At 33.6% G+C, this 13,265-nt stretch overlaps 1 protein-coding gene across 1 annotated transcript in view; it reads left to right on the forward strand.

Annotated features, from left to right (window-relative positions):
- LOC144436182 (pikachurin-like) overlaps positions 1–13,265 on the forward strand; it is a 57,306-nt gene that overhangs the window by 26,417 nt on the left and 17,624 nt on the right. Inside the window, exons 3-5 of the mRNA XM_078124900.1 lie at positions 745–1,017; positions 8,426–8,630; positions 10,219–10,363. Coding sequence (XP_077981026.1) covers positions 745–1,017; positions 8,426–8,630; positions 10,219–10,363 — 623 coding nt within the window. The remainder of the gene's footprint in view (positions 1–744; positions 1,018–8,425; positions 8,631–10,218; positions 10,364–13,265) is intronic.

Consider the following 13,265-nt stretch of genomic DNA (forward strand, 5'->3'; position numbering starts at 1 on the left):
AGCCGTGTATGCAATAAAAGACTGAAAGCATTTGGAAAATAATGGCATATTTGGATGTGGGCCAGCATATGCTTAGATGCAAAGGACTACGTGATTACTTTTAATTAATCTGGGATGAACCCTCCATAGGGGTTGAGTAACAAAGACATTTACTTTCAGTCACAAATGATGTGACGGCTAGGTTGCTACAACGGTGAAATTATATATAATTCATGTTTATAATTTTAAGGGTAACAATTTCCCAAAATGCACCATTAAAAATGGAGGATTTGCAAGTTCCCTATAATTGAAGTATACTACAGTAGAAAATAATCATGATGATAATATGGAAATAGTGTTTTGTATAGCGATTTCCCAAATAGTGCTAAAAAATTCTATACTGTTATAACCCCTGGCATGCATAAGCGACACAACAGCCATTTATCCTTTAACTCCCTGGGGAGCATATAATCCATTGCTACCTCTGTAAGTGCAAAGGATGAAGCATTCACATTGCTATCTCTATCCTACCAGGGCTCATATTATACAGCTGGGTTGACTGAGGCACAAGCATGGTTCAGATCTTGCCCAAAGATTTTAACCATTCAGAAACTAACAGCGGCAGTGCAGCTTGACCCTACAACCTGTCGATTCTGACCATTCAACAACTATCATGACTCCACAAATAATCATGATATAGATGAAACCTCTTTACATTACAGGAGATTTTTGTAGTCTTAATTAATGTCTTTTTGTATGTTACAGATGATAATGTAGATACAGATCCTAAAGTAAAGAATGGTATTCTTCAGAATGATGGAAATGGGCCAGAACTCAAAAATAATCAACTCATCAAGGAAATGGAAAAAGCTGAAAAGGAGATGGAAGAAGAAGTTGAAAATACCATTGCAGAGAAGTTTTCAAACTGTGGAGAACATCCATCATGTTTGAATTCCGGGAAATGTATTCTCAATCCTATCACAAACCAACCAGTCTGCCAGTGTCCTTTGGGAACATTAGGAAAACGATGTCAGATAGGTGAATTTAAGTTTGCAATCTTTTATGATACTAAACTTGTCTCTTCATAAGTCAAGTAAATGCATATAGCAAATCCTTTGTGTGAATTCTTTGTGTGAATTCTTTAGTTACATCTAATTGTAACGTGAAAGACTTGCGTGTGCAGTTAATTACATTTTGGGATCCTATACAATTACTATTTATTTTCATGTATTGGAAATAGTTAGGATTTCAAAGGCAAAACCAACATCAGATAGGATCACAACAGCACATTTAGTGTGTGTGTGTGTTTGTGTGTGTGTGTGTGTGTGTGTGTGTGTGTGTGTTTGTGTTTGTTTGTGTGTGCGTGTGTTTGTGTGTGTGTGTGTGTGTGTGTGTGTGTGTGTGTGTGTGTGTGTGTGTGTGTGTCTATATATATATATATATATGATGAATGTAAATATGGATATGGATATAAATATGGATATAGGGATACATTTTTTGCCCAAACTTCAAATTCTGTTGTTTGAAATATATTTATATTAATATAAATTACATAATATATCAGTGATAGCCCACTCAATATGATGAAATTTATCAATCATATTAAGTCCAAATTCTTTGATGAAATACCAAAGGGCAAGTTGATAATATGATATTATTATAGTGTTTCATGGTCCTGTCCACTTGATCAAATAATTATTGTATCCCAATGTACACTGGTTGACTTTAAACTGTAAAAGAAATTGTAAAGCAGAATCCCCCTATGAAAACTGACTACTGCATAAATCATATCATTTTGTAGACTATGTTCCATAGAGACAGTATCATAATGATTTCAGAAAGACAGATGTCACGATTTTATATCCTAAAATGTTTAATCAATGAGTTATTAAGAGTCGTGCTGTTCTATGATAGATGGGCAATTCCTACTCTATTTGCTTCTAGTGATGATATTGACATTTGAAAGGGAAACTATTAAAAGGTTATCATAGTGTAATTATAATTTTTCATTTCTTCTTTGTAGTACCGAGAGGGTACTTACAAGTTACACTCTAAAGATTCCTTTAGAATGAACTCACTGACTAGGGACGTGCATGTGTATGCTTTTAGAGATGCATTTAAAACAAATGGAAGCTGGGAACATGAAAGAGTATTTGTTTAAACACTGCAGTTGGCTGATTCACACACATATACATATTCCTTGGGGTCCCACACTACAAAACGCAAGACAGTAACTAAGAATACTCAATCAAAATGAGCAGAAGTTTTAATACGAAAAAAAAATTTTCCCCACATAAACTACTAGTCTAGTATAGTCAGGTGTAGCCAATGAAGCCATTCTTGCAAGAAAGTGTTTGTACATGATTTTTCAGTGTGAGGCGATTTTGTTGTTTTGGTTCGTGGGAGGAGGAAAACAGCCAGTATTTTAGTGGGCAAAACTTGCAGCAGACTGCGCAGTAGGCAAGGGGATATGGTAAAGGTAAAGGTACAAGCAATGCATGGGGAGAGAACGTGGGGACTCTTGTGTCATGATTGTGATATGGAAAGAGAAATAAAGGGAGACAGACACAGATGCATGGTAGTGGGCATGTGGTTCCAGCAGGAGGGGATTGTGTGAAACATTGCAGTTGTAGGGCATATACAAAGTTTTCACTTTTCCGAAGCTAATTGTCTCAAATAATGAATATTTAGTAAACATTTGAAAGATTTAGATTAATTCTAAGTATTGTTCAGAAATTGAAGTTTACCTTTACCAGTAATCTTCAGAAGCAAATAGTAATTTGTTCATTAAATTCCAAAGTTTTTTTCTCATTGAGAGACCTTTTAATAACTAAATCCACATCATGAAAGGAAAGCTACGTATGATTGACCTCATGTCATGTGTAATAATGTCAGTGTCTTGAACTGTGTAAAGTGGAGTCACTTTACGTTGTAACTAGACTGATGCTATGCAAGAAGATGATGAAACTTTAATATCTAGATTGCCATGATTGTAGATACCAATTAACATCAAAGTGGTGTGTGTGTGTGTGTGTGTGTGTGTGTGTGTGTGTGTGCGTGTGTGTGTGTGTACACGCTTGTGGGGTATATGTCTTTGAATGCAGAAGTCTTGTTTTTCATTTATTTTGTCAGCTTACATGCTCATGTCAATACCTGAAGCAATGACTTTGATCACACATAAAAATAGTTGCAATTATTATAAGTGTTTTTTTTTATTATTAATTCAATTTTCCTTCATCCACAGGTTAATGAGATTTTCTATTATCAAAGTTACTTAAAATCTCTACTTTCAATAATGTAAAGTAAACAGTTAAGGTGATGTTGAAAAAAAAATAGTAAAAGTAATTATTGCTGGAAGGACAAGATAAAAGTGTAGAACTACTTGAAGTCTAATAACATAATTGAGTTCCTTGACCAAAGCAAGAGTAATGTTAAGGATTAAATTGATGGTGATGGAAGCAACTTGAGGAAACCTAATTTCTATCTGTCAAGTTCATATGTACTGAATCCTTTTAGTTTACTTCTATGATTGATTTGTCCTCCATTAGTGAGAGGTCACTGCATGTCGTGGTCATTATCTCTCCCAACCATGTGAATTTGTTTTTCTAGGTTGTAAATTTGGTACCGTATTAAAGTGTGTGTGAATAAATTTACAATTATTGAAAGTAGTAATAACAAATTGTAGCATAATTTTGTTTTCAGTAGACTATACATCCATACAGCTTGAGCCAATTTCCTGCAGTCCCGTGGCAGTGCAAGGTTGCAACAGCACTGCTGCAGCACTGAAATTATGGAATGCGTGCAAGACTGAACATTTTTCCATGTGTAAAAGAAAATTGAAGTGATTTCCATGTATCAGAACAGTAGTGGACACATTTATGTGTGTCAAAGTGTAACTTCAGGAATTTGAAAATATAATTAAAAACATGATATAGTAATTTTTTTTTTTTTGTAAAAGACTGCATATATGTCCACAAAAGAGAAATTTGAAGTGATTCCCTGTATCAGAACAGTATTGGAAACATTTTATGTGTACCACGCTGCGACTTCAAAAAATTTAAAATACAAAATTGTATCATTATTTTGTTTGCAATACTGAGACTGCATGTGTTCATTATCTTGATTATACTCTCTGGCCAGCTTGATTGAAAATTGGAGTGATTTTCCTGTATCTGAAGCATTTATGTGTATCACACTGTGACTTCAGGAATTTGGAAATACAAAAATATATTATAATTTTGTTTGCAACAGACTGCATAAATCCATATAAGTTGTCTGACCAGCTTGAGAATGGAATGATTTTCCTCTATCTGTAGAGTATCGAAAGCATTAAATGTATATCATGTGTCATACTGTGAATTCAGTAATTTGAAAATACAGTGTAAATGTATTATTTGATTGAGAGGAAGTACTGCCAACAACCTCATTACCAAATTGAATTTATAATATGACACCCATTACATATACTAATGAAATTACTCTACTTGACAAGTTTCTATATTTTCATCATATCAAAGATATTTAATCACAGTTGTAATTAACATAGAAATACAATAGGTTTCTCAAAACTAATTTGAGAGTCTTCAGCGCAAACAAAAATCACAAAAGCCATGTAAATTAGCACATGGTAAACCATCGGCAATGTTCACTATTCATTGAAGCTTTCATATCAAGTGGTAAATTTTTAGAGAGATTGTAAGGACTGGTTTTCCAGGAAATTGGTCACTGGGGCACAGTCTCCCTCAACAAATTCACTAATGTATTCATTCTCTTTCCTCCCATTTCTTCAAAACCTGCTCACACTCAAAAAAGTTATGCACACCATTAATACTTATCATATTTTCTAGAATATTCAATGTAATTTTAGTGGGACAGTCTACTTAACTTTAAGTAACTTTGATCAATAAATATACCCTGCTGAGCAGCATGGCAAAATGATTATAGCCACCAAAAGTTTATAACATAAAATTGCTGCTTTCAAAGAATGTGGAAAATGAAAAAGATAAGTATATATACATCATGAAATCCACTTGTGATATTCAGTTTCTTAACCTTAGTAACGCTAGCTGTAACTAGGATATTATTTTCATGATCAACCAACAATATATTCACTAATATTATTAAAATACCAATAATTGTAGATTCATTAACAGCATTTAAACCCAACACTAACATTTAAATGACTTCGGTAAGTGTATTCTGATGAGTGTGGAAGAATCCATTATGGAAATGAACACTTATACCTGTAGGTGATTGCAATAAGTTAATTTAATATTGATCTGAAACTTACATGTAAATATGCCAATAAAGGAGTACAATATGATGATGTTTAAAATAAACAGTTCTAGGCATATTGGATTCTCAAAATATCGATTTGTGACATATTAGAGGAAGTACTGAGTCACTGACCACATATTGCAATGTTTTAATTGTGTAACCTGTCAAGGAATGAATGAACAAGTCAGATATCATATGCAAGCTACAGTAAACCTGGAAATTTTTGCTAAAAACTTCTTTTCATTTAGTTCGCAGGACAACAAAATTGTAAAAACCAGGTAGTGACTAAAATGTCTTCTTGTAAATGAACACAATGTTCCAGTCTGTTAACTGGTGAAAATTAATCATTGGGAACTATACCAGGTAGAAGACTGCAAAAACACAAAATTTTCTAGTGGTGAAAATATCTACATGTAGGTATTTATCATATGATTGATGTCACAGCAATGTACAGACAGTGAAGCCAAAATGTAATCGTCATTTCAAACATGGCAGTATCACCAATGGATCCCCTTGATTGTAATTTGTAGTTTGGCATTGTCACTGTAGAATCACATCATAGTCTATAATTTACCAAAACACCTTGATTGGCTCTATGGTGAATAGAGTAATGGCATGCAGATCGATCATCTTAAGTTTTGTTTTGTGGTAACATTCAGGGCTCAAATTTAACTTGATGTATACGTACTTGGTAGTCAGATTTAGCCAGGTGAATTGTTTATGTTTGAAGGTGATTCAAAATGCCCCATACCACAATCTTGAAAAATGTTCATTATGTCTCTTAGCCAGTAATTACAAAGCTTACTATTCAAAATTGCATGATAAGTGAGAAAAAAAGAATTAAAACTGGCAATCAGCAGCCAGTTATACTGTGTACTGTTCTCCCTTTTGATTTCATCAATCTATAGAAAGAGACATCACGATTCATGTCATAAATTTGGTCTATGTCATTGGTTCTGCAGTGCTCACAATATGAAATAAAATATTCCAAATCAACATTAGTTTTCACATTTTTTCTTAAATTTTGCTTAAAGAGGTATAATGATATTGTTGCCCAGTATTATTCTTCATTCAGCTAGGAAATATTTATGACATAGTATAGGGGTTTTGTCACTTATGTCTAGCATCTTGTAGTGATAAGGCCCCTTAGGTCACTCATTTTTCCATGGCTGAACAAAGAAGAATATAGGGGAATAATATGTAACTATTTACATGTACACATATTCATATTTGAATTATATTATTAAAGGAACAATTTCTTTCAGCTATCAAGTTTGAATACATGAATGCAAATTCTAAAAAGCTATTCATTTTTTACTCAAACTGCACAAGTCATGCTGTATCTTGTATAGTTTAGACAGCATTATGATGAATAGGTGCTGGGTCAGTGAGACTTAAAAATAATACCCCATCAAAATTGCAATTTTTGCAAGACAATCTCCTATAATAGTAATAGATGGTTTACTAGCAAATTTGTGACTACAAGTTACAATGGTCAATTAGCTTGAGGGATAAATAACAGTTAAAATGTGAATAAGAAGTAAGAGATAGTTTGCTCGATAGCAACAGGTCATAAAATATCATAAAACTTCCAAAATTGGTATTTTAAGAGCCTGAAGATAAAAATATCGATTACAAATACATATACATTCTCAATCGTAGAGATTTTTGCTCAACATGTAATGGAAATATTACAACAGGTTACTCATTGGGCATTTATCATGTAAATGCCCATATTAAGGCAACGCTATCTAAGCATAACTATTAATCATTCTTGTCACTTGTCACAACTTTTATGGCAAGACAATTTTAAGGTAATCCTGGCTCATATTAGGATTTGTGACGAAAGGACTAAATCACATTATCACGTGTCAGTTTGTTAGCCTTTCTGAAATGATCGAGTACTAATATTGTTTTCATCATAAAACATTTGATTTGTCAGTATTTCCAACCAGTTGATGAATCACTGCAGAAAATGTTCCATTAGCTAGAAATTTGAATCATAAATCAATGGTAGGATAATGGCAGGTGTATACTGACTATCCTAGAGGGGGGTGTATGACATTCTGCCATTCACTCTTTTATCACTGTAAAATTATATACCTGTCCATTTTGTCTTTGATGCTTGTATGAAAACACATTTATCATCATGAACTAGTCTATGTCCTAAAGGCAACACTATTATACAGGTAACACCTCACATCACCTCTGTAAACAGTTTTACAGATTAGATTTTTCTTTGCTTATTAACTAGAAATGAATGCATGGAATCAGCAAAATAACAAAATTTTGTACAAAAAAAAAGTTAGTCAGAAAAATATAATCACTTTTGTTACAGTAACCAAACACAATGGTTAATTTAAATTTCAGTAGGGCTTAAAGCTTAGAAGCTTTAATTGGCAATTCAGAAGACAATCCTAAAGTAATCAGTAAGCCATCATTTTTTTTGAGAGCTACTGAAGGTGAAAATACAAATTTATGAAAAAGTCTGTATTAGTGGGTAACATTGGAAATGTGAGAGAAAGTGACATTGCTGATCATTGTTCTTGTGACAGTGACATCCCCACCCCCTCCCCAAACACACTCCCTCATCAAACCCATTCTATGTAAATCCTTAGAACTTATAGATTTGCATACTGAGATTCAGATTACTAGTTATACATTAGGATAGTAGTAGGATGGGCAGATAGACAAAACCAAAATTATACATGAAAAGATTCCCACGTCTGCAATTATTGCTTCCTTGTATAATTTTATTTATTCATTTTTTTTAAAATCGACACTAGGTATAGAGAGTATTGGCTAAAACAACAGAATAATGGACTTGTAGATTCATATTCAGATTTTAGTTGCATTTCAAGGCCTCCAGCCCATATGCAAAGGGAGTAACATTTCTGTAATAAAATAGGTAGCAAAATACTACATACATATGTCAAACAAAACAGCCGTCCAAAAACATAAACAAAAGCATAATGTATGTATACACTAAACCACTCAAAACTTTGACTTTTCAAAATTTCCTGACGGCTCTGAAAAGCCTTATAAATATACATGTATGCATACAAATTCTTATAGTAGCTGTTGACCGTAACAAATGGTTAAACTTTTAATTGACTTGCAACCAAAATACCAACTTGTTTATTGAAAACTTATATTTGTTTGTTTTCAGATTCAGTAGACGTCAAATATCCCCATTTGTGGGGGACAGGCTATGTTGCCTTTCCTAAACTACTGACTGCATATAAAACATTCCGGATAACAGTGGAGTTCAGACCAACAAAGATAAATGGATTATTATTATTTAGTAGTGAATTGCCAACGGCAAAGGGAGACTTTTTTTCTGTGGCATTAATTGATGGTAAACCAGAATTCAGGTAATTTTGAGTTGTTTCTTCTTCCCATACATAATTAGTCCTTTTATGCTGTTAATTTTGAAATTAGACCTATTACTATTAGTTGTGGAAAACGACAAATAGGTCTAGTCTATGCAATAATTATATTGTCCCAATCAGAAATAGTTTAAATTGTGAAATTATTGAACATGTTTATGAAAACTGTGTTCAAAGAAATATATATTAAAGCATTATTTGGTGGCCCCAAACATGAATAGATAACAGGAAAAGAACACAGAAGAGTACTGCTACTAGGTATAGATACAACCTGTGTTCTTTAACAAATTTGTTTTTGTCAGAATTACACTTATTCAAATTTTAAAATGAAGAAAAATAAAATGTAATGGCATAGATAAACTTTATGTTGGGTCATTATTTTTGTGGCCTGTATGCAGATTTCACCTTCAAGACATATCACATCATTTTCATACAGTCTTCAGTGATTGCTATTGGCTAAGATTGTGTCACATGGTATGAACGTGACCCATATAAGTGACCTCAATTTGTATACAGCAGGCACTTTGTTTTCTACTTTCCATAGGGCACTGTTCATGTAGCACAGGAGTCTTATTGGTGATTTGCTTTGACTATGGAAAGAATTCACCTTACATTGTAATGTAAAACACTTAATATGTTGTTACCTGGCCTCATTCGGACTTATATTACCCCTTGTGCTATTATGTAGCAGCTATTTTCCAAGGCTAAAGTCAAGGGAACTTAGGTGGTATAAACAACCCTCTGTTTATTATAGACATTTACTAGTGCCCTCATAGCCAGGCGATAAATTTCTCCTCCATGAACTCCTTAATCCTAACATAAAAGGTCTATACATGTACATTTACATCGTATACTAGCACTTATGAATTGCATCTGATGTGAGCCGTGCACTGTCATCCGAGTCAGACAGATGTGTCTCATGGTCCATACAAAACTAAGTATGTATCCAGTAAATAAGGGACACTCAAAATGAATTTTGTCTGTAAACGGAAATTGACATATGATTTACAAAAGACTAAGTGAACTCTGACATTGTGCAAATAAACCAAATTCAGTATGGTGGGAACTTTGGATGGGACAGAGCTGCTGGCATTATAGTGATCACAATTTGACACATTGTCTGTCAACAAACAAAGAACACTTCATCAGATCATGCATACCAGACGACCAGTGAACTTTCAGTTTTAAAGCTATGTGACTGGCTGTCAAGTTAATCCAATCAACCGAGAAGTTTGGTGACAGTAATTTTGATAGCTGTCGTGTATCAGAGTTTTGTGTAAGCATAATTAAGTATGTAACACCTGCCGTTGACACTAACTGAATTTTGTGTCAATTCCAAAGTTTAATCATCTGATATCAGCTGATTCACAATGTATGCATTTGTTATAAATTGCAGGTTTAATTGTCATTTTGTGACAAATTGCTAAAATCATTATAGCATACTGTCGTGCATCAGGTTGTCATGAGACACTTTAAGTTAACACCTGCATGCAGTTGAGACCTGTAATCCATCAATGTCCAATAGTTTAATCATTTGATGTCAGTTACTTCATAGATTTGTCATTAATTGCAGGTTTAATTGTGGTACAGGTCCAGCCATTATTAGCAGTAATTACAGTGTCAGTCTGAATGAATGGCATGAGATAACAGTGTACAGATCAAAGTGGAATGGCTGGATACTGGTGGATGATGAAGAAGCTGTTCCTGGCAGGGCACCAGTAAGTGGAACTACTATGTGTACAGTGTGCAGGTCAATAATTTCCCATATCACACCCCAGTAAACTAGTCATTAATTTCCCATATCACATACCTCATCAACAATTGACCATAATCACATACTAACCAGTCACAAATTTCCCATATCACAAACCAGTAGGTCAACAATTTCCCCTATCACAAACCAGTAGGTCAACAATTTTCCATATCACATCCTGGCAGGTAGATATTTTTATATATACCACAACATTGAGGACTGATGGAAAGATGTGTTACCATTTGAATGCCATGAATATGTTTTAAAAATAACAATGTCTAAATACAGCATGACATAAGTATGTTTGAAAATCAATTAGTGTCAATAGCAATGATTACTATATTTCTTTTGGATAAAAAAGTGCCCAGCTTTCTTCAAACAAAATATGTTGGTGTACAGTGTATAAACATTAATATAAGTATGAGACATGGATGATAATTAATTTGGCAGCAGAAATTGACCTCAAGGTTAGGATTCAAGTGTGCAGCCACACGAAAATATGAATCAATTTGAAGTCAGTGCTCCTGTCTACTATCTTAATTTGAAGTTAAACAGGTTTTGGACTGATTAGCTATGACTTGGTTTGAAACCACAACCCTGAGGTGGCTTCACATTGATTCAACTATAACATCAGTTCAAACCTGTTTATGTGCATATGGGGATAGGAGAACTGACTTTGAATCAATTCAACATAAATTTCTACATAGGGACACAGGTTAGCATATATGTAGAAAAACCACCAACCCCACCAACCGTGACTTATTAGTTCTGAAAGGGTCTATTTGAATACTAGGTTCCATCCATCCCTCCATTTGTCTGTTCATTCTTTAATTGTGATTAATTATACACTGAGTTGTCAGGACAGCTGTACATGATATTTCCTGCCATCAGGTCTTCTGTTTTCAAATATGTATTCTTCAGGATTGACAAGTTCAAAAGTTCAAGAACGTATGAAATTAATTATGAATACATGAATATGAATATGAAATACTTTGAATTATTGATCCCAGGAGGGAAAATGATTATTATGATGTAATAAGGAATAATGAATAAAAATTAAGTACACAGAAAATAACAAAATCACAGTCATGCTGTGTTCTAAACAGTAAATAAACTACAGACTACAAAGTAACAAGGTTGCAGTTAGTTAGTTCCTGTCAATCATACATCTGTATTGCTGATGTAGTGTGTGTTGTTGTTGTTGTTGTTGTTGTTGTTGTTGTTGTTGTTGTTGTTTTTGTTGTACTGTACAGGGGACTCAACCTACAGCTTCTGGTGATCATACAGTAGTTAATTCTTGTCTTAAAGTATTTGTTTATTTATTTATATATTTATTTTCTCATCAACGGCACCATAAGGACTTAATATAGATTAGTTAGAAAAATTCATAGTACATTTAAAAATACTATAAAAAACGGCAAAAATCATGGTTATGCCTAAACCATGATTGAGGATAAAGGTAGCATATTTACATCATGGACAATGACAAATTAATTAAATGATTTTACATGGGTACATTTATATGTAGTCTGTAAGATACAGATATTTGTGCCACGCTATCAGCCAGCACTCATTAAGAAGCCTGGTAGGGCTGAACAACATAACATATCTTAAAGTGTAGTTTATATTTAAAAATATCAAATTCACCTGCAGTGCTATATTTACATGTCAACAGTCTATGTAGTTCAACCGATAAAACCATGTTTTCTAACAAGAGAATCGGCATAGCCCAAATTATACTGGAATTTTGTTAAACAGATTCAAGTACTCAGAAGTTTTATTTCATATTTATAACTCTCAGAGAATAAGACATTCTTTCCATGAAGGGAGAATTTGTTTGTATATATGTAAGTTACTAAGTATTATTGTCTGAAAGATTACAGGCCTGGACCACAATGTTATCAAAGCTGTCCATGAATAAGTGACACAGGAATTTTAATAACAACAAAAATATGTTGGTAAAACCTTTTGTATTTTAGTACATTCTTACATGTTTGAAATTAATGTCATTTTTATCATAACAGTGACGGGACATAGTATATAAGATACAACATGTCGTATCGTGCTGCCCTGTTATGTACCATTACTTCACTAGGACAGCGAAATGACACACGTTGACTGTTGGCATCATACCTTAATACAGATAGACACACTGTATAAGACACAACAGTTATGTCAAGGACTGCTCTAGTACAGCTGCGGTCACATTGTGAATTCAGTGATATGCCAGTTACTGTGCAATAACTTCCTTACGTGTCACATTACCAGCTGTCAAAGATGTCTGACCCCTACACAGTTTCTTAGTTAAAAGATTGACCTGAACAATATAATGGTGGTCAGGTCACTCCAAGGGTGGCCTGTAATCCCTAACCTCTGATATGGAAACTGTACTGTGCTATTGTACACTTCAGTCAGTGAAAATAAACATACATAATATACTTACATGATAAGAGATTTTATGTTTAGGGACATACATGGAACGTATATGATACAAATCTGGTCTATGCTAGCCTGGCAGTCTAATTATCTCCTATAATCCCAAACTCTAACTCTGTAACTTGAATACAACATTTTATACAATTGACAGCTGGACTGCCTTTTTTTAGTTCATGACATCAAACTACACTATCTACTGTCTCACATTTATACATTTATTACTGTTTAGCACATTATAATATATTACATTGCCAATTATAAATAAAAACATAGAATTCAAGACATGTAAACTGTAATTTAAAGTAAACACAATGTCATTTTACACAAATGAAAATCCTTCTAACCTGAATACTGTTCTTGCTGGATCTGTGACTCTGCTGTACAAATGTACACTACTTGTTCTTACCCTGTGGACTCATAGATAGATCCAA

Source organism: Glandiceps talaboti, chromosome 6 (genome assembly GCF_964340395.1).
Source record: "Glandiceps talaboti chromosome 6, keGlaTala1.1, whole genome shotgun sequence".
Taxonomy (NCBI): domain Eukaryota; kingdom Metazoa; phylum Hemichordata; class Enteropneusta; family Spengelidae; genus Glandiceps; species Glandiceps talaboti.